Source organism: Sciurus carolinensis, chromosome 6 (assembly GCF_902686445.1).
Source record: "Sciurus carolinensis chromosome 6, mSciCar1.2, whole genome shotgun sequence".
Taxonomy (NCBI): domain Eukaryota; kingdom Metazoa; phylum Chordata; class Mammalia; order Rodentia; family Sciuridae; genus Sciurus; species Sciurus carolinensis.
The window spans coordinates 44,889,926-44,913,494 of record NC_062218.1 but is presented as its reverse complement, the minus strand read 5'-3'; the positions used below and the strand labels follow the sequence as shown (position 1 = coordinate 44,913,494).

At 33.2% G+C, this 23,569-nt stretch overlaps 1 protein-coding gene across 2 annotated transcripts in view; it reads left to right on the top strand.

Moving 5' to 3' along the window:
- Il6st (interleukin 6 cytokine family signal transducer) overlaps nucleotides 1–23,569 on the top strand; it is a 47,559-nt gene that overhangs the window by 6,158 nt on the left and 17,832 nt on the right. Inside the window, exons 2-8 of one of the 2 annotated variants that reach the window (XM_047555342.1) lie at nucleotides 4,999–5,086; nucleotides 10,159–10,237; nucleotides 13,276–13,581; nucleotides 14,648–14,768; nucleotides 21,238–21,404; nucleotides 21,956–22,110; nucleotides 23,222–23,381. In XM_047555342.1, coding sequence (XP_047411298.1) covers nucleotides 10,174–10,237; nucleotides 13,276–13,581; nucleotides 14,648–14,768; nucleotides 21,238–21,404; nucleotides 21,956–22,110; nucleotides 23,222–23,381 — 973 coding nt within the window. In that variant the 5' untranslated portion in view covers nucleotides 4,999–5,086; nucleotides 10,159–10,173. Of the gene's footprint in view, nucleotides 1–4,998; nucleotides 5,087–10,158; nucleotides 10,238–13,275; nucleotides 13,582–14,647; nucleotides 14,769–21,237; nucleotides 21,405–21,955; nucleotides 22,111–23,221; nucleotides 23,382–23,569 lie in introns of those variants that run through there. The other variant, XM_047555343.1, reaches the window with a different exon arrangement.

Genomic DNA, 23,569 nt, shown 5'->3' with positions numbered 1-23,569 from the left:
TGATAGCTACATATATATATTTATTTATTTATTTAATTATTTGTGTGTATATGTGTGAGAGAGGAAGAGTGGTGCTGGGGATCCAATCTAGAGCCTCATGAATGCTAGGCAAGCACTCTTCATTTGAGCTAAATCCCCAGCATGCCCCGCTTTTACATAAAGACCTTAGATATTATTAATGTACCTTTTAGTAAGGTTTTATACTTTTCTCCATAAAGTTCTTGGATAGTTCTGATTAGATTTTCTCTAATCTCTGTGGCTTGAGGTGCTTTTATTAGTAGGATTTTTTTCTATTACAATTTCTAATTGGTTATTATTGATATATAGGAAAGCTATATTTTTTAATAATCGTTTGTTCAACTACTAAGTTAAACTCTTAATCCTAGTAGTTTATCATTTTCTCATTTTTGATAGATTATCTTGTGTACAAATTTTTCTTTTACCATTTTATCTTATTTTATTTTTGGCCCCCCCCTTCTGGAACAATGTTGAATAAATGATGACTCCAATAATCTTGTCTGAATCCTGACTTTAATAGAAATCTTCCAATTTTTACCTTTAAACCTATAAACATTTACTGTAGGTTTGTGATAGTAGTACTTAAGGCAGCAGCAGCAAGAGCTGTACTAATAACAGCTATTACCATTATTGAGTATCTACTGTCAACCAGATAGATTCTGAGCACTTTGTGTGTTGATTAATCTTTGCAGCATTCCTAGGTGGTAAGCAGATGATGATGTTATGTCCATTTTTACAGATAAGGAAAAGAAGTGAGGAATATTATATAACTTTCCCAAGATGAGGGACTGGGATCTGAACACAATCTGGTTCAGAGTCCTTCCTCTTATAATACTTCATTAAAATAATAGTCTCAAAAGAAACAAAAAGGTCTTAGTTTTCTGATGCTTTGTTATTATTTTTAAATTTTAGGTGAACAGTTATTGAATATTACCATATGCTTTTCAAGCAACTGTTAGAATGATTGTGTTGTTTTTCTTCTTTATTAATGCAGAAACATTAATATCTTTTTTATTTTGAAGTACAGTAGTCTGCCTCTGTCTACAGAGGTTATAATCCAAGATGTTTCAAGGATGTCTGAAACCATGGATAGTTCTGAACCCATAAATGCTGTATTTTTTCCTATACCTGTATATTTATGAAGTTTTATGTATGAATTAGGCAAAGAGATTAACAAATAAGGTAGAACAATTAAAATAACAGTATACTATATTATTTCAAACCTAACGAATTATTTACTTTTGGAATTTCCATTTGATATTTTTGAACCTTGACTGACTGACTATAGGAAACTGAAACCGTGGGATAGAAAACTGTGGATATAGGTTTATATGCTTATATTTTTAAGCTAAGTACTTGTTAGTATCACATTTTAGTTTTGTTTTCAAATATATTTAGACTTTTTTACACAAATATTTGTAATAATTTTGACAATATTTTTGCTATGTAATTTTTATTTATTTGGTATCCAAATGTCTGTGCAACTTATATTTCCAACCAAAATGGAGTAACAAGGAATGTTTTTTGATTTTACAACCAAAAAACAAAACAAAAAAATATATGAAACAATGGTTATCAAGGCACTGAACATCAGATGATGAAAGATAGTGATGTTGATTGATTGATTGATTAACTGACCAATTTGATATTGGGAATTGAACCCAGGGGCACTTAACCACTGAGCCACATCCCCAACCCTTTTTATTTTTTGAGACAGTATCTCACTAAATTGCCAAAGTCCTCACTAAGTTACTGAGGCTGGCTTTGAATTTGCAATCCTGACTCAATCTCCTGAGTCACTGGGATTACAGGCACGTGCCACCAGGCCCAGCAAGACAGTGATCTTGGGAGATGAGAAACAAATGAGGTAAACCCTGCAATTGCTCTTGCTCGCTGCCTTGAGAGGTTTTAAACCATGACACAGGTAGGAAAACCATCACTGAGCTACTGGATACTGTTGATTTGAAGAATGTGACTGGGGAGACCAGAGTGGCTAGTAGAGTTTACAGAACACAATACTAAAGAGAGGACCCTACAGAGAATTCTGGAAAGCTTCAGAGGTCCTTTTCAACTATTCAGATGATTACTGATAAATGTGAGCCTATAAAGAAACTATGAAGGGCAAGGGGGAAAAAAAGAAGAATTAGAAGTAACAGGGCCTGACATTCCCACAAAGTCTGAAATAGTGCCTCTTCTCACCAGTCAGGTTAGAAAACATCTTAGTTCATGGGCTATTAGGAAGAATATACAGAAGAGTCTTACCTCAATAGAGGGATTATAATTAGCCCCAAGTATATCATCTCTAAAAAACTCAACAAACTTGAAGTGTAAGAAACATGATGAAAACTATACTAAGGGGCATCACAATCAAATTGCTCAGTTGCTCAATCAAATTGATAAGAGATAAATCCTATATATAGCCAGAGGGGATAAAAAGACTTTTCATGCAAAAGATTAATAAAAGTGATAGCTGGGTTTTTTTTAAAGCATACAAAGAACACTGATTTCAAGATTTGTAAACCTGTAGTTATCAAACAGTGTAGTAGTTGCATAAAGATAAGTAAATGGGTGAATGGAACAAAAAGAACAGAATTTTGCAGACTGCAGCCCACTTCCTATTTTTATAAAGTATTATTAGAACATTAGCCATCCCATTTGTTTATTATCTTGGCTACTTTTGTGCCACAACAGTAGATTGGCAATTTCAGCAGAAACCTCATGGTCCATATTTACTTTCTAGCCCTTTACATAAAAATTCACCCATTCCTAGAAATAAAAGTGCAGAAATAAATCCACATATATATAGACAACTGATTTTTCACCAAGGTGCAAAAGATAGTTCACTTAAGAAGGAATAGCATTTTCAACAAATGGTTCTAAAACATTTGGTTACTTATATGTACAAAATGAATTTAAAATTCCTACTTACAACCTGTATAATTATTAATTCAAATGATTCAAAGACCTAAACATAAAACCTAAAACTTGGAGAAGAAAACAGGAGAAAGAAATCCTTGTGACTTTTGGCAAATATTTCTTAGATACTACACCAAAAACAGAGTCCATTAAAATAGACTTCATTAAATTAAACCTCTGGTTTTCAAAAAACAATGCTAAGAAGATGAATAAACCACAGGGATAAAATTATGTGCAAATCAATTTTCTAATAAAAGCCTTGCATTCAGAATATATTTTTAAAACTTTCAAAATTTAGTGATGAGAAAACAAGAAACCTAATTTAAAAGTAAGCAAAATATTTAAACAGATATATCACCAAAGAGAATATATAGCTAAATATACACTTAACTAAATGACCCAGCAATTCTACTCCTAGGTATTCCCCATCCCTCTCCCCAGAATTAAACCATTTGTTCATACAAAAACTCAGCACTAAATTACAGTACATTCATTGACATATTATGTATATATTCAAAAACGGAAGTTTTTCTCCATCTGACATAGGTCAAGTGCTTTCTACACTAAGTATGATTATAGATTCTAGGAATATAGCTGGGAACAAAATAGGCAAAATTTCTACTTTGTATTCTTATATTGTTTTGGTACAGACAATGTATTAGTTTCCCAGGGCTACTGTAAAAAGACTACCACAAATTGTGTGACTTAGAGCAACAAAAATTTATTCTCTCAAGGTTCTAGAGTCTAGAAGTCCTGAGTCTAGAAAGAAGCCTTTACTTCTTCCTAGCTTCTGATTATAGCAGTTCTCAACGTTCCTTAGCTTGCAGCAGCATCAGTCCAGTCTCTGCCTTTTTTGTCATTTGACATTCTTCTGTGTCTCTCTTCTTTAAAGGACACCATTCATTTGGTACTCAGAGCCCACTCTATTCCAGTATGACATCTTAACTAATTACATCTACATGGCACTATTTCCAAATGGGTCACATTTTCATATATTGGGAGTTAGGACTTCAACATATCTTTGGGGGAATGCAGTTGAACTTGTAGATCCTTCTGCCTTGGTCTTACAAGTTATAGGGGTTGTAGGTGAGTGCCACTGCACCTGGCAGGAATTAATCTTTGTATTAACTTAGATGTGCAGTATATAGAGTTAAGTAAAAAAAAAACAAGTAATAGATTATTTATACTTATGTGATTCCAACTTTGTAAAATAGAAAAGTATATATTTAAGCAATATAAAGTTATAATGTATTCATAGAAAATTTTGCAAGACTTTTTGGTGGAATTACAGGGTATTTATTTTCACACGACATTTTTCTACTTTTCATTTAAAAATTTTTTTAAATATAAATATATTTCCTTGTGTTATTAAATTATATCAGTCTTAATGTGTTTTAAACAATAATGGAGGATTCCGTTCTTGGTCTAAGTTTTAACTTAACTGTATTTCAAAAAGGAGTCACCACTACTCATACTAGAATTTAACCTAGTACTGAGCAAACCTTAAAATGAATTTGTGACCATTTATGCATAGAGTAGATTGCAATTGGAGAATTAGCAGTTTTAATTTAGTGCTATCAGAAGACAAAAGATAGGATTCCATTAAAGTACTGCTTTTATGAATTCAAGAAAGCATCCTTTTCACATTTCTGTGGTATTCCATAGATATCAAGGAATTTGGAATTAAGTGTGAGTGAACCTTAATGTTTTCTAGTATGTATCTAAACATAACACTAGACCAGTGTGGTCCCAATTACTCTGGAAGCTGTGACAGAAGAATCACTTGAGCCCAGTAGTTTCTGGCCAGCCTGAGCAACATGGCAAGACCCTGTCTAAAAAAAAAAGGAAGAAAGAAAAGGGAAAAAAATAAATAAATACCACTAGACTATTTAATACTCTTACACAGTTTTTATGGGATTATTTTATTCTGAAGATCAAAGGGTCTCTAAAATGGGATACTTCATGCAAACCTGAAAACTAATAGCAAATAAGGATTTTAGAACTATATATATAACAAATGTTACCAAAGTCAGTTTTCTGAACAAAACTGTTCTTTCCTTACAGCAAAACCCAATAAAAGAACATGACATTCGGAGATAGAAGACTTAGTTTCAAATTCCTGCTCCTTCACTTACTATATTTGTGATTTGGGGTAAGTAATTTGTCTTGTCAGAATTTTTGTCTTTTCTTTGCTAAAGTCCAGTAAATAATTGCTGCCCTACCCACCTGCTTCCCTAGGATATTGGGAGAATTAAGTGAAATAATTTATGTGAAAGTATTTTGTGTAAGGTAAGAGTATCCAAATGTTAATGAACTCATAATTGGTTGTAATGGAATAGGGTAGATAGTTTTTTAAGTAATTTAATAATTATTTAATGTAAGTATAATCCGCATTTTGCAAATTAATTTAAATTAGCAATGTACTATAAAAGATAACATATAGAAATTTCCCCTGTCCTAATCCCTGTTCAACTTATTCATTCAATAAACATGGCTTTGCTTTATATTTCATAATTATACTTTACATGCTGTTCTACAATTATAGTAGTAATCTAATCATAGTAACAAACTGATAACTCTACCTCACATGTAACGCTGATGCATTTTTCATGGGTTTTTTTGTTCTTGAGTTAGATTTTTAAGAAAAAAATACAAAAATCACAGTCTCGGGCAATAAAAATTTATAAGGGGCATAACTCAAGATATTCATCAATTATAAGTCTGCTGCTTTTCCCCCTACTTAGAAAATCCATGGAAATGAAAGTGAGAATAAACAACTAGAGTAGTTATCTCATATTCTAATTTTTTAAATAAGTCATTCATAAACTTTGTTACTTTAACATTAATAGTATCAAATTACTTGTGACACATTTCATAGCTACTTTTAACACACTGCTATGTTGAACTCCCATGGTTGAAGAATTACTGTTATAGAAGAACCACTCAGTTCTTTGCTTTGTCTGTCTATAAGTCATGATTTGGCTTTATATATGCAGATTACAAGAAAAATAAATGTAAGCAGGATTGTTGCAATATATGCATAGAAAATTCTACAAGAAGTTAGGAGAGGGTAGTGCTCTTAATAGAATTTTAAATTGAGTGTTCACTGTCAGTAAAATGAAAGGAAGGAAAAAATAAGCAGAATACTGTTAGTTCTGTCAATTTTAAAATAAGACAAGGCCCCAAATGAAGTTAACTGTATAGCATATATTTTATAAATTACTGCTGTTGTCCATCTCTTAGATTTGTACTGTGAAATCAAGTGTTTTAATAAATTTTTTCCTCTCACTTCTCAATGATTATCTTTAAAAATTAGGAAATGTTACTTTACAACTGTTAAAATGTGAATCTTTTCTTTGCCCATGTCCTTTTACTTGTGTCTCATGACACTGCTCAGTTAAATGAGTGCTTTCAGGTAATCACAAATATTTTCACTATAATCATAAATATTTTGTTTTGTATTTTGTTATAAGAATATAGTACATCAATAGAAAGATTGCCAATTTTCCAGAACTGTAGAGAAATCTCTACAGTGTGAGCCAAGTATCTGGTAGAATGAGTGATCAGGTTCACATTACCACACATATTTTCTTTGTTTTCTGTTTTCATTAGTAGTTAAACAGTGTGGTAGAGTTTTCCTGAATGGGGCTATTAAAAGTGCTTCCCACCACCCCCCCTTCCTTTTTTTTTTTTTTTTTTTTTTAACCTTGGTTGGAATCAAACCCAGGGCCTTGCACATGTTGACATGTACTCTGCCACTGAGCTATGTCCCCATTCCTAAATTAGACTATTTAAAGTTGGGGAGTAAGGAAAGAAACAGGTGGAAGAAAAGGATTCCTGCAACTTAGTTCTTTTATACCTTCTAATGCAATCTAAACAATTCATTATCAATTAATTTTGTACGAATTGATTTACATGGTTAGTAAACACATGGTCAAGTTAGGATATATATTTAATAAGAGAATATTCTGTTCTAAGTGTAATACTGTGAAGCACCAATCAAGAAGTTAATAGTTAGGAAATAAAGTTCACACATTCTCTTTTATTTAAATTATATGATTTTGTTTTTGTTGTAGTAGGGATTGAAACTAAGGCCTTGCAAGTGCTAGGCAAATACTCTACCACTAAGCTACATCTCCAGCCCAAATTATGTATTTTTGCATAAATGCTAAAGTCACATTGGTTTATCACTGGAAAGTTGCAAAGAGGGTAATAGAGAGTTTCCCTCCTACCTCAGTTTCTCAAACACCCAGCGACAGTCAGCGTTTAAACTTCTATCCCTTCTAGAAATATTTTATTCATGAATAATGAAATGGGTATTTTTTTTACTTTTGTCTTACCCACAAATAATAGCAGATGTACATTTCTGTACCTTAACTGTGTATTCTAGATTACATTATGTATCTATAACACAGGACTTCTTTTTTTGGAGGGTAAGGGGGTACTGGGGATTTTGAACCCAGGGGCACTTTACCACTGAGCTATATCCCCAGCCTTTTTTGTTGTTGTTGTTGCTTAGGGCCTCAGCCTTCTGAGTTGCTGGGATTGCAGACATGTGCCACCTTACCCACCCTAAAAAAATTTTTTTTTTAATGACTACATGTATACAGTGTTTAGGCATACCATAATTTAGTGCCCTATCAAAAATCTTTAGGTTATTTCAACCATTTACTGTTGAAAACAGACCTGCAGTGAATAACCTTGTACATGAGTTGTTTTGCTCATATCTGAAAAGATAAAATAACTAGAAATAAAATCATTAGATTCAAATGTATATGTATTAATTTTTACTGATATTGCAGTATACCTTATATAGCTATGTTCCTTATCTGGGTATAGCCATCTTTGTTTTTAATTAAGATCTAATTTACAAATAATAAAAATTTACAGTTTTAAGTGTACAATTTATTGAGGATCTAATCCAATTTGTACTGTAATCTGCAAGTGAGTAACAATACCTTTATTGCTTAGTCTCACAACACTGTGTTGATAACTTTCTGGGATTTATGTTTTTGTCAATATTATATAAGTAGAATGGTATTGGGATAGTTTTTGGTTTGTTTTTGTGTACTTTCTTGATATTACGTAAAGCTTACACACTCCAAAGTCCAAACTTCATGAGCATACAGCTCAGAGAGTTCTTAACATTGTCCAGCTCAAGATACAGAACCTGCCCAGCACCCTGGAATGCTCCCTTTTGTCCTTTTCCCCATATAAAAATAGCCACTCTTCTGACCTCATCACCAAAAGTTAAATTTTGCTTGTTTTTGAATTTCATATGAAGGAAATCATGTGGAATTTGCCTTTTTAAATGTCTGGTTTGTTTCATTCTGTATTATATGTGAGATTGATCCATGCTGCATGTACTTGTAAATAATTTGTTTTCATTGTCATGACTCAGTTACTTGAAAGAATATACCACAGTTTATCTGTTCTAGTGCTATGGATATTTGGTTGCTTTCCTTTTGCAGCTTTTTTTTTTTTTTCTTTTTGGTGGTAGAGATTGAACCCAGGACTTAAAGGCATGCTAAACAGATGCTGTACTATTGGGGCTATACCCCCAACCTTTAATTGATAGAAAATGTTCTGTGTATCTTTGGAAGAGTTAAGCATTGGTTTCATTTGGCTCTAAATCTTGTTTATGTAGCTTGTGTTTGGTTATAATCGAGGTCTAATTTATAAATACCAAAATTCACCAATTCTTGATATACAATTTGATAGGAAACCTGTGAGTCTTTTGCATTTCTGCAGTCTCTGAGCAGAAGCCCTGACTGCCTTTTTTCTGAATTATCTTTTCAAGTTTGTTGGAAGATAGAAATAGTTTCTTCTTGTATAGCAAAGAGCAGGTTTTCTTACAACTTTAGAAGATAGAGATAATATCTCCTTTCAGAGTAAATGGCAGGCATATTTCCTGCTTATATTTAAAGATTTGGGTTTCTTAATCTTGGTCTGTTTCTCCCTCTGCTGTAAGGTGTCACCTTACTCTTCACAACACCCTATAGAGACTTGAGGCTTCAGTTGCTGGAACAAAAAATGTCCTAACTCTGACTACTGCTATTACAAAGAGTAATAAAAGTCTTTTCTCTCTGACTTAAGAAGTTTCATCTTTCACCAGATTCCCTGAAACTCTGGCAGGCTAACATGTTAGCTCAAAAGTAAGGTAAAATCTCACCTCAGAACCTTTGTAGTTCTTGACAAAATTCAATAAATTTTGTCAAATCTATGGCATCTTATAGCCAGCACCATAATCAGGTCATAGAATATTTCCATCACCCCAAAAAGTTTTATTTGTGCCCTTTCTCTACTTCAGTCCAGGGAACCCCTGATCTGCTACCTGTCACCTTAGTTTTGCTATTTCTAGAGTTTACTGTAAATCAAATTACATATTACAACTTTTGTGTCTGGCTTCTTTTATTCAGCATAATGCTTTTGAGCTTCATTCATGCTATTGCATGTATCACTAATACATTCCAATCATTTTGGGTTGTTTCCAGTTTAGAACAATTATGAATAAAGCTGTGAACATTTGATTATGTCTCCATGTGGACATGTATTTTTATTTTTTTAGGGTACATTCTTAGGAGTAAAAATGTCAAGTCTTACAGTGTGCTTTTAACTTGATAAATAACTGCCAAATCGTTTTCCAGAGTGATCATTTTTCATTCCTATCTGGGTATTTTTATTTTGTATCTCTCATTTCCAGTGAGTTTGAAAGTATCTTCATATATTTGCTTACTTATATTTCCTTTCCTATAAACTGCCTATCAAATATTTTTGCCTATTTTTCTAGCAGTCTTAGAATTTTTCTAGTGATTTATAGCCATTTTTCATATATTAGGGAATATTTTTGGTCATGTCGTAAGTTACAGATTTTTTTTTCCATTTGCCAAGTGTCTTTTAAAAGGTTTCTTATAGTGGGTTTTACCATGAAGAAATTTGTGTCTGAAGTTCTTAGTCTCACAGTTATTCACTGATGTGTTAGACTTCATATGATATAGAAACAGGATTGATCTCTTAAGCTGAAAGTATAAATTATGTTTTCTGTCACTTCTATGTAATAACTTCAGCAGGAATAAAGAAAAATATCCTGAAGACTAACTTTCTACATTCTCGTAAGAGTTTTACCACCATTTAGAAAACAGTTACATAAAGGAAATAGGAAAAAAAGTGTTTTAAGCTAGGTGTATATTAAAAAGTATTAAAAATAATATGTGTCTGTTACAGAAATATCTATGCAAGATGTTGGCGTTGCAGATTTGGCTAGTGAAAGCTTTGCTTATTTTCCTCACAACTGAATCTATAGGTAAGGTTAATGAAATGCCCTACCTTCTAACTCCACAAATTAGGTTTATGTATTTTTATATACTTGTATAATTACACTTACGTTTAAAATTCCATTACTATGCTTATGTTTATTCTTTCTAGTGTTATTGAATGTGTAATGTTGCTTTAAAATGATTTTAATGAATAAAAATACTCTTAATAATTTGTTTTATGTAAATTCTGTTATTCAATAATCATAAATGAGATTTAACTATACTACAGTAACTATAAGGTGGGGAGGGCAAAAAAATTATTAAAATAAAAGAATTGGAGAAAAATATGTTAAATCTTAGCACTTCACTTCTTAATTGCCAAAAGTGTCTCTGAGTAGTGTGATTGTATTACTGTTATGAAGAGATAGCTGAAGCTATTCAAACTGTAGTCTGTAGCCTGATGCCCATCTGAGAACTAGTCATTACTGATCCACTATGAGATAAATACAGAAATAAAGAACACACATTTAGAAACTAACAATTTGGTATAGCCATGACATCCAAGTACAGAATTAGTGAACATAGCAAACAAAAGTGTAAGTCTGATGGATTGGAAAAAGAAAAAACCGATCTTTCATCAAGATAGTTTAAGAAGCCTTGCTTCTTAAGTCCCTCTCCAGCAGTGCAACTTCTTTGAGGGTATTTTAAGTGACAGAAAGTTGATGCGGAAAATCTTTCTTTCTTAGAAAGGCCTTCCTTTTTTTTTTTTTTTTTTTTTTTTTTGTGGTGGTGGTAGTGCTGGGGCTCAAACCCAGTCTCACATATGCTAAGCAAGCACTCTGTTCCTGAGCTATATCCTCAGCTAACCTTCCTTGTTGTTGCTTTTTCTGTTTTGCAGTATCGGAGATTGATCCCAGTGGTGCTTTACCAGCTGAGCTATGTTCACAGCCCTTTTTTTGTTTTTTGGGACAAGGATTCACTAAGTTGCCCAGGTTGGCCTCAAATTTGTGGTCCTCCTGTCTCAGTCTCCCAAGTAGCTGGGATTACAGGCACACACCATCACATCCAGTCTAACCTTCCTTATTTCTTGAACCCAATTTTCTTTCTTATATTTTTCTCCATTAATTATTGATTAGAGTAGCCCGATTTTCTTTTCCAACAGTTCAACTTTTCAAGTATTGAAGGACCATTTTTCTGTGTCTGTGGGCCCTTTTTCCCAAACTAAACTTAGCCAGTTATCCTAATCATTTATTTTAGGATATGGCTTCCAATCCTGCACATGCTCACTGCCCTCCTCATTCTTTTCTTGGTTGCCTGTATCACATCATGTTACCATCCCAGTTCTCCATCTTAGCAGATGTAGGACTTTGACTCATCATTTAGTCTGTGCCTCAAATTTTCACTCCTGTAAGATAGGGATAATAATGATCCTTAACTCTAGGCTTATTGTGATGATTGAGTTAATATAGGCTAGTGTCCAGCTTACAGTAGACATTACAAAAAGGATAGTTATGGTATATTATTATAAAAATGATTGAATAAAATGCACTTTATTTTAAAAATATATCAGAACTAGACACTAAACATGATCTGACTAGTATCTCTGTTACTTACTTTGATCTGAACATCATTTTTATAAAGTAATAGCTTCCTAGCTGCTAAAATATAGCAATGTTTCATGTTAAACTAGTGATGAACAAAAATTCTCAGGTTATTTTCAGGTGAATTACTTTTTCTTTTTTTTTCTTTGTGGTGCTGGGGATCGAACCCAGGGCCTCGTGCTTGCAAGGCAGGCACTCTACCAACTGAGCTATCTCCCCAACCCCTCAGATGAATTACTTTTAAGCCATATACCTAAATCAACCTAAATCGGAGATACTTTCTCCATTGCAAATGTCATTGTATTAGTTTTAACCTATTCTAATCTTTCAACAGAATTGTACATTTTTTTTCTCTTGGAACTAGGAATTGAACTCAGGCCTTGTGCATGGTAGGCAAGTGCTCTACCACTAAGCTGTGTCCCCAGCCCTTTTATTTATTTTTATTTTTATTTTTATTTTATTTTTATTGACACAGATCTCACAAGTTGCCTAAGCTGACCTCAAACTTGCAATCCCCTTGCCTTAGCCTCCCAAGAAAGCTGAGATAATAGGTATGTGCCACCATAGCTGGCACATTTTATTTTTTGACCCAATATAATTTTTTGTTTTTTATTAGGAACTCTTATCCCATGCTTTTAAAATTAATACATTTCTAATACATGTAAATAAATGTAATCTATTAAATTTCTAATACATTTACATTACATGTGGCTAATGTATTTATTGTTAAAACTACTAAGAATTCCTATAAGAAATAGGAAATTCTATTCCCTACATTTGTTGTTAAAACCAATATATTTGGTCATCTACTTACATTCAGTTTTTGTTGCCCCCTTACTATTTCCTTTGTTGTCTAAATTTTGTTACGTGGATAATACATTTCTGTCTTTCTGTACCCCATCTAAACCACCCCTCCTTGCCCAACAGCATTCAGGACTGGAGAAAGGAAACTACCACTGCCTGTCTTCTGGAGAGTTTAATTAAGATTCTGTTCAAATCAAGGAACAGGACAGATGGTGGGCAAATATGAGTCATGCTGCAGTCAGTCAATATCTCCTAAGAAAAAATGTGAATATTATATGAGCTGAAGCATCTACAGGTTTTCTTAATCTAGTTTGGTATTTTGTGTATTTCTTTACAAATAGACATTAAATTCAAACCACATTAATTGTCAGTTGTATATCTTTTTTTTAGGGAATATTTTAGTGAAAGTTGGAGTCTTCATTAAGTGACACCAGCTAGAAACCATTTTGTACCAGCAAAACTTTTTTCTTTTCTTTCTCTTTCTTTCCTTTCTTTTTCCTTCCCCTCCCCCTTCCCCCTTCCCCCTTCCCCCTTCCCCCTTCCCCCTTCCCTTCCCTTCCCTTCCCTTCCCTTGGATCAAACCTAGGACCTTACACATGCTAGGAAAGCACTCTACCACTCAACTATATCCTTTGCCCAGTCCATTTTTATGTTTTAAGAAATTTTGTTCCTTCTTTCAGGTGAACTTCTGGATCCCTGTGGTCACATTGACCCTGAATCTCCAATAATACAACGTGGCTCTAATTTCACTGCAGTTTGTGTGTTAAAGGAAAAATGTATGGATTATTTTCATGTAAATGCTAATTACATTATCTGGAAAACAAACCATCTTACTGTTCCTAAGGAACAATATACCGTCATAAACAGAACAGCAGCCAGTGTCACCTTTACAAATTTAGTTTCACCAAATCTTCAGCTTACTTGCAACATTCTTACATTTGGACAGATTGAGCAGAATGTTTATGGAATCACAGTTCTTTCAGGATGTAAGTTTTGTTTTGTTTTTTTGTCTTATTTCTGATTTTATCATGACTATTGAACTACATTTTTGATGTTTTCCTTTAGTCTTTTTGAAATGGGGTAACTTGTAGGCTCAGTGACTTCTGGATATGCTTTTAAAAAAAGTAAGCATAGAAGTAGGACCTACATTTGCTTTAATATTCAGAAATCCTAAAGAATAACACAAGCATTTTTCCAGTTTTCTAGAAAAATATTTTGGCTTCAGACTCCCCCCCATAAAAGTTATTATTGATTTTGAAATCCGTGAATATATTCATAGGAAATTTCAGTATCCCTTAATTGCTGTGAAAATGTATATGTAAAGCAGCACCCTCAGAGTGGTAAATAAATACTGGAGAAAGACCTTCTTAATGATCAAAGTAAAGTATGTAAACTGTCCCAGTTGTGGTAGCACATGCCTGTAATTCTAATGGCTCAGGAGGCTGAGGCAGGAGGATCATGAGTTCAGAGCCAGCCTCAGCAACTTAGCAAGGCCCTAAGCAACTCATTGAGACCCTGTCTCTATAATAAATTATTTTTTAAAAAGGGCTGGGGATGTGGCTTAGTGGTTAAGTGCCCCTGGGTTCAACCCCGGTACCAAAAAAAAAAAAAAAAAGAATGTAAATTATGATCCAAAAATAGGTTATCAAATTTGCAGATGACTCAAAATTTTAGCATTTGCTTTTCTTGCAGTAGAGTTTGGGAAAATAGTAAGAACAGAAAGATAAATGAATCATTTTTGCTGCTACTAAATTGCCTTTTATCAGCAGAGAAATTATTGATTTTTTTTTTAGCCAGTTATTAATGAAAATTGATTTTTATGTAGAAAATTAATGTGAAACAAACAAGTTAATGACAGCTATGATATAAAATATGTATTACTACCTATAATTGAGTTTTAAAGTTTGATTAGAAAGAAATTAACTTTTCAGTCACCAGTCTTTCATTATGTCCATAATTTTGTCTTGGGTTTGTTTTTCTGTCTAAGGGGGTATATAAATTGGGTAATATTTGTGGATGTGAAGATTTTTTTAATTGATCATTTCCTTTTAGTTCCCCCAGAAAAACCTAAAAATTTGAATTGCATTGTGAATGAAGGAAGAAAAATGATGTGTCAGTGGGATCCTGGAAGGGAAACATACTTGGAAACAAACTTCACTTTAAAATCTGAATGGTAATTTATTTTAAGTTTGTGCTATGTTGGATTTATTAATTAGACTTTTTACTGGAAGTTTTATTTTATCAAGCAATAATATTGAATCTAAAATTTTAAACAGTATATCTTCTATTTTGGAATATCTCAAATATATATGAAAGTAGAAAGAATTTTATTATAAATCCTCCTGTGTACCCATCACCCCACTTCAACAATGATAGCACTCATGACCAGTCTTACTTTATGTGTATTCCACCCCATATTATTTCCAAGAAAATCTCAGACATCATCTACTCATAAATATTTCAGTACATAGCTCTAAAAGACAAGGACTTTTAAAAAACATAACCACATACCATTATTATACCCAAATAATTTAAAGAACTTTAATATCAGTTTTTCAGTTAGTACTAATTTCCTCAATTATCACATAGAATGTGTATGTATGTACATATATGCATGTTTGTGTGGGGGTGTATTTTATATTTGTTTGAATTAAGATCCAAATAAACTCCATACATTGCAAATTGATACTTGTCTCTCTCAAACTACACTATCTGCTCACTTTTTCTTTTTCCTTACAATTCAGTTGTTAAGATAACTATTATACATTGTTTAAGATATTGTCATCCCTAAAAAGTGCCAAGAGCTACAGATTTGATTAAATTTGGGTTTGATTATTTTTCCCCTAGAAAATATTTCTTAGGAGTGGTATTTACTTCCATGAAGATCCACTGCATAGTGTCTCATTGAAATTTTTATCTGATACTAAAATTGAGCCTTGATTTCAGGTGTTGTTGGCCTATTCATTCTTTTTAAAATTTCTCATTAGCTGGGTGTGATGGCTTATGCCTATAATCCTAGCTATTTAGGAGTCTAAAGCAGAAGGATCATTAAGTGTGAGGCCAGCTTTGGCAATATAGCAATACCCTGTCTCAAAATAAAAACAGGTCTGAGGGTGGAATTCAGTGCATAAGACCCTGGATTCAATCTGCAACACCAAAAAAAATTTTTAAATAAAAGAAAAATTTCTCATTGGTTTGTTTCAGACATTAAAAAGTTGAAAGAATTTTATAGTGAATAAATTCATACATACCCATTATCAATTAACATTTTTTGTATCTGCTTTATTATGCATCTATTATCTATATATCCTTCCATATGAATTGATAGATAAATGGATCTATCAGTTCATATTTTTTGTTATACATTTCAAAGTACAGGCATTAGTACTTTTTGTCATTAAAGACTTCAGTATAGGGCTGGGGAGATAGCTCAGTTGGTAGCGTGCTTGCCTTGCAAGCACAAGGCCCTGGGTTTGATCCCCAGCACCGCAAAAAAAAAAAAAAAAAAAAAAAAAAAGACTTCAGTATATATTATTAAATTACTTTCTTAAACATAAAAAAGGTTGAAAAAATCAGATTCTCCAATTAACATTTTTCTATATTTGCCTTATCTATTTATCTATGTCTCTTTCTCTTCATCTATCAATCCATCTCTCTTTTTAGCACATTTCAAAGTGTAGGCATTGATATTTTTTATCCTTAAACACCTTTGCATATGCATGATCGAATTCAGTATATGCGTGCAAGTTTTGATTTTGTTTTTAGGTGAAATTTACATATAGTGAAAAACACGACCTTAACTGTATCCTTTAGTGAATTTTGGCAAGTGTATACACCTGAATAACTCAGACTAAAATGTGGAACATTAGTAACACTCCCAGAAAGTTCTGTTATGCTCCTTCTCAGTCAATCCCAGTCACCACCCCACCCCATGAGGCCACTCCTTGTCTGAATTTCTTCACCATAGAGATTATATTTGCCTGTCATATTCATGTAACAATACAGTATACACCCTTTTGTGAAAGGTTTTTATGACTCAGTACAGTGCATCTGAGATTGAACCTTATCACATCCCATTAGTTTTTCCCCTGAAGCTCTGACCAGTCATAAATGATTATTTGTTTTTAAGTTTTAAAAAAATTTGGTTTGTTTTTTTTTTTTTTTTGGTTTTGTTTGAGTTTTTTGTTTGTTTTTGTTTGTTTTGTTACAGTAGTGAGAATGGAACCCAGAGCTTCATGTATGTTGGGAATGCCAGGCAACTATACTGCCACCGATCTACAGCCTCAGTCTTTTTTGTTTGTTTTTTGTTTTTTGTTTTTTTTTTTTAGTTGAGATACTTAAAACTTTCTTATATTGATAGGTTACTTTCTTCAGATAGGAGAAGCAAAACAGTGTTAATATCTTATTTTTATTACCAGTCTTATAATGATTCTGTAGCATCCCCAGAAGTAGATGAGGGATTTCCTCCCTAATTATGAAATTTGATATATTTCAATTCATTATAGTTATTATTCTTACTGATGCCCATACTGTCCCATCCTTAAGTTGGACAAGTTATGCAAATTAGCTTGTGAATCCTTTGACACAATTTCATTAGTCTTTGATGTCTTTCTTGATTTCTGATAGGATATTTTCCAGGGTCTGCTTTTTTACTCAACCATTTCCCAAGTGTCCCTGGTTCCATTTAGTATGAACTACCATAATCTATCCAACATTTATATCTCCTTTCTTCTGCACAGAAAACTCTTACTTCCCAACCTACCAATATAATTATTCATTTACCACATCCCACCATAAACACAACTACAGAATAACAGGGTCAGTATTAGCATCAATAGTGTGATTACTGAACATTTTAATATTTTTTCCTGCACAAAGAAAATATGTAGTCAGATTACTGTATTTTGAAGTACTTGAAATAGTTACTTTCTATGTGGTTGTACCATAAACTCATTACATAAATTAATAATTTTTTTTCCTTTTTTTTTCTGGTGGTACTAGTGATTGAACTCAGTGGTGTTCTAGTACTGAGCTACATCCCCACCCTTTTTATATTTTATTTTGAGACATGGCCTTGCTAAGTTGCTGAGGCTGCTCTCAGACTTCTGATCCTCCTGCCTCATCCTCCCAAATCATTAGGATTACAGGCATGCATCACTGTGTCCAGCTAGAAATTTTTCTGAATAATAATGTAAAATAATAAATTATCCTGGACTGGGGATATAGCTCAGTTGGAAAGAGTGCTGGCCTCGCAAGCACAAGGCCCTGGGTTCAATCCCAGCACCACAAAAAATAAATAAATAAATAAATTATCCCCAAAAGTCAAATCTTTGAAGTGAAGTATATTCATAGAGGTCTAGGTTCTATACTTGTCTCTTCTTTATTATTTCCTTCCTTCCCCTAAAGGTTATCCATTTGGGATTTTGGTTTGCTTTATCCTTTTATTTTTAAAAATAATGTTTGTATATAAATATTCTAATGGAGACATAATTTATACTCATGTGACTAAATAGCATTACTTAAAATTCTCTGTGGTGACAGAAATCAGAAAATAGTTGCCTGGTTTGGACTACAAAGTGACTGAAGAAATTATCTGCCTTGAGGAGCTGGGGTTGTAGCTCAGTGGTAGAGCACTTGCCTAGCATATATGAGGCACTGGGTTTGATTCTAAGCACCACATATAAAAAATAAAGGTCCATCAATGACTTAAGAAAACTTTTTTAAAGAAATTATCTGACTTGACAAATTCTTATACCTAACCTTCGGTCACCTTTTTGTGTGTTGTGCTTGGAGAAGCATATTTTGCTTAAAGAAGGATATTGCTGGCACAGTAAAGATTCTGTTTCAGGGAAGGAGAAGAACAGTACAGTAATTCCCCCTTATCTGCAGTTTCAGTCTGAAAATATTAATTGGACAATTCCAGAAATACACAATTCCTAAATTTTAAGTTGCACGTTGTTCTGAATAATTTGATGAAATCATGTAGTATCCCTCTCCATCCTGCTCAGGACACAAATCATCCCTTTGTGCAGCATATCCATGATGTTATATGCTGCCTGCCTGGTAGTCACTTAGTAGCCATTTTGGTTATTGGATTGACTGTTGATAATGTGGCAGTGCTTATATTAAGTAAAATTTATTTTACTTAGCAGTGGTCTCCAAATACAAGAGTAGTAATGCTGGCAATTTGAATATGCCAGAGAGAAACCATCCAGTGTTTTTTCTTTAAGTGAAAAGAAATAAGTTCTTAAATTAACAAGGAAAGAAAAAAATCATATACCAAGATTTCTATGATCCAAGAAAGAATGAATCTATAAAGTTGTGAAGCAGGAAAAAGACAATTGTGCTACTTTGGCTATCAGGCCTCAAACTGCAAAAGTGATAGTCACAGTACATGACAAATGCTAGTTAAGAGACATTCTTATTTGTGAATGAAAGATATGAACAGAAAACATGTTATAATTGATAGCAACATGTTACACCAAAATGCATTGAGCCTATGAGAAGATTTCAACAAGTGATCTCCTGAGGCAAGTGACACCAAGACATTTACTATAAGTAAAGGATGGTTCTGTGGATTCAGGAATACATTTGAAATGAAAAATACTGAAGAGGCTACATCTGCCAGTGAAGAAGCTGTTGCCAGAGTTGAAGAGTTGAAGTTGATTAAGGAAAAGGGATACCATCTGAAAGAAGATGCCCAATAGAACCTACATTCATTAAGGTACAAAGGCACCAGGGCATAAAATATAGGAGGACAGATTAACTCTGGTATTATGAGGCCACACTTCAGGCAGATGAACTCACATGCTGTCAACCAAAAAAAAAAATTGCCTGTGTTTTAGTAACAATCATGTTTTAATACCAGAATTACCAAGTGTGGGTGATAAGCCATCTGGTTTATGGAATGGTTCTATCAGTGCTTCATCCCAAAAGTAGAAAAATCCTTGAAAGAGGAAGGATTGAAAGTTAAAGTCATACTGATAATCGTGCATCTGACAATTTTGAATCTGTTTGCTATGAAAATGAAAAGGTCAAGGTGATATTTTTACCTCCAAATACAATTTAATTGCTTCAGCCTCTTGACCAGAAAATAATTGACTTGTCAAGGGCACATGTGGCCATCTGGTGTTTGAATACATTCAATCAGCAATTAATACAGATCATAATTTGTACATAATGCGGTGCAGAAAATCATTCACTATTGCTGAGGTAATAACTTTTGTCAAAGCTGCAGTGGATGAATTAAGACTAGAAACTAGCAAAGTATGATGGTGCGTGCCTATAATTCCAGCTGCTTGGGAGACTGACACAGGAGGATCATAAATTCAAGCCTGGGCATCTTAGGCCCTGTCTCCAAAAAAAGGCTGGGGATGTAGCTTACTGGTAGAGAGCACTTGGCTCGCATGTGCAGTGCCCTTGGTTCAACCCAGTGTGATTAGAAAAAAAAATCCAGAAAATGTGAATACCCACTATAAGAATTTATAGAGTGAAGTGTGTGATTTTAAAGGATTCTCAGGGAAGTTAGGAAAATCATTTACATAGTAGGACAAGTTGATGGAGAAGGATTTGCCAACATGCTTACTAAAGAAGTAAAATACTATATTGGAGGCCTTTGAGAAGTATTAAATGAGGAATTAGAAGAACTTGTTCAGTCCTCTACAGAGGAAGAAGATGAAGAAGAAGAAACTGAAACAGAACCAGCAAAGTAAACATTCCAGAAATTTGCCAAAGTATTCTGAATTGCACAGACATTAAAGAACAAAATTATGTAATATAATCATTAGATGGAATGCATTAAAAGCACTTTTATGATCACCAAAGGATTATATCCTCTCTAGCAACACTTCAGTGAGTTAAAAAGACAACAATTTCCAATTATGATGTTCTTCCAAAAGGTTTCAGGGAAAAAAAAAACTTCAACGATCAAGGATCCCCAACTGTTGACATCATCTGCTGCAGACATCATCATGGTTTTCTTATCTATGATCAACTGAAACAGTAATATTCAGTTATTTTCTCACAATGCCTATATCATTCACCTCACTTCATCTCATCATGTAAACAATATATCATCTCACATCATCACAAGAAGGGTTAGTACAATAAGGTTTTAGAGACCATATTCACATAACTACAGTATATTGTTACAATTGTTCTGTACTATTATTTTATAGAGTGAAGTGTAAAGTATAAATTTCTTCCATACCTAATTTATAAATTAAACTTGATCATAGATATATGGGTAAAAACATAGTGTATATAAGGTTTGGTACTATCTGAGGTTTCAGGCATATACTGAGGGGTCTTGGAATGTATCCCTTGTGGATGAATCAGGACTACTGTACAAGGATCGCAAGGAAATTGATAATTTTTGGAAAAGAGTCACAAGAAATAGAGCATAAAGTTCTAAAATACAGTATTCTTTGATTAAAACTTTGAAATAATTTTGTCTTAAGATATAGTTTTATAGAAAAGCAGGTTAATTTTTAAGAAAAGTCACTTGATTTTAGTTACAAGCTAAAACAAGTGCAAACTTTGCTGAAACAATCTGAGTCTCATCCAATTCTTTTCAAGTAACTTTTCACTGTAATTTTTTCAAGTCTAATTTTAATGACTAATTCTTCCATTTTTGTATTTAGGGCAACAGAGAAATTCGATGATTGTAAAACAAAACCTGACACCCCAAACTCATGCCTTGTTGACTATTCTCCTGTGTATTTTGTCAACATTGAAGTCTGGGTAGAAGCAGAGAACGCCCTTGGGAACATTACATCAGATCATATTAATTTTGATCCTATAGATAAAGGTAGTTATAAACCTGAATTTGAGAATTTAGTAGATTAATGATGTATCAGTTATTTTTCAGATTTTAATTAATGTAGAAACAAGCATTTATTTAACAGTGATTTTACAAAGTCACTTCTTTTTATTCTATCATCAATATTAAATAAAATCTGGGAAAAGAAAATGAACCGTAATCCAACCACACTAACAATGATTTTCACTTTAAATGTTATCTTCTAGTATTTGTTCCATTCTGTTAACATTTTATACCATTGCAATCATAATATACATGTTCCATTTTTATTCTTTTCACACTTTGATTTATCATATTTACTTGCTTTTGATATCTGAACCTGAAAAACATAATATACTAAAATGACAAGGAAAAGTAGTTTCTTTATAAATCTTTTCTTTCCATTTTATAATATAGCACAACATTTTCAGAGAAATTAGTTTATGTGCTAAAAATAAGTGACTATTATAAAGATAAATGTAAAAAGAGTATATTTCATTTTCTTTTTGAAGTTGTAAAAGTAAAATGTGATTAACATTAGATTCTATTTTATTCTTTAGTGAAGCCTAATCCACCACGTAATTTATCAGTGAGCAACTCAGAGGAACTGTCCAGTATCTTAAAATTATCATGGATCAATCCAAGTATTAACAGTGTGATAAGACTGAAATATAACATTTTATATAGGACCAAAGATGCCTCAACTTGGAGCCAGGTAAATTAAAAGTTACTGTTTATTCAAGTAATCTTTCTTGAACCTGTAACTTAAATGTCTCAATCATTTTCTGAATGTCTGAATTTCTGGTTATGTGAAATATTTTGCTTAACCCCTATTGTAGATCTTTATTTCTAACAAGAGCAAACAGGAAAACATCCAGATAGAAAAATACAACTATGTCGTATACAGTAACCTTTAAATGAAATGTGGAAGTGATGCAGGGTGACAGAAAAGAACACTTTTGATGGGAGGTAAAAGAAACACAAATAATAAGCAAATTAAGTAGAGGAACAAAAATAAAGAGAGTATTAGGATGAAGGTAGAGCAGGTGTTGGCACACTACAGTTTACAGACAATGTTCAACCTGCCATCTGATTTTGCAAAGTTTTATTGGAACACAGCCACACTCATTTGTTACATACTGTCTCTATTTTTGTGCTGCAATGGGAAGAGTTGAGTATTTGCAACAGAGACTCTGGCCCTCAAGTCTAAAATAATTTACTATCCCTTTATAGAAAGTTTGCCAACTTCTGAGGTGGGAGGTGGGGTGGGGCAGGGTGGGCTTGGCAAAAGAGAGAAGGGATAAAAGAAATGAGATAAGCATGTTTATTTCCCCTGCTTGTTCCCTGAAGCAGGATGTGTCTGTCCACCTAAGATTGTGCCCATCAAGGCAGCCCTCTCTATTGGACCCTCATCTTTCAGGCTCTGGTTCCTTGCCTCATCCCTCAGGCCTTAAAGATGGTAATAGCTACAAGCCCCAGAGTGTTAACTGCACTAAAGGAATCCCTATACTCTTGTTCATAGTCCTTTTACAAAACCCTCTTCGAATTCATTCTTAGTGGGATGTGTCATCTGTTTCATACTAAGATCCTGAGTGGGAGGGAGGAAAAAAGGAAAGAGGGAGAAGGAAGGAAGAAAGGAAGATAAACAGATGTTTCCATACTCATCAAACCTAAGAATATTTACTGATTTTTGACTTGCATTTATTTCTCTCAGAGGTCGAGTTTAATTTGTTAGTCTTATTAAATTGTTTTCTAGAATTGTATACAATTTAGTCCTAATTTTTTGGGATTTGTTGTTGTTGCCGCTGAATTAGCTTTATTTTCAGATTCCTCCTGAAGATACAGCATCTACCCGATCTTCATTCACTGTCCAAGACCTGAAGCCTTTTACAGAATACGTGTTTAGGGTTCGCTGTATGAAGGAAGATGGTAAGGGATTTTGGAGTGATTGGAGTGAAGATGCAAGTGGGATCACATATGAAGATAGTAAGTAAATAAATAAATGAAGATACAAAGCTAGTAGAATTTCTGTGAATCATGTCTGGTTTTAATAACAGATCTCATTGCTTCTTATTTTATGATCAAACTAAATTGTTTTATACTTTCATTTTTAAGGATATCAAGATAGAAGATTTAATATACATTATTGATAGTTTATATCTATTTTATACTTA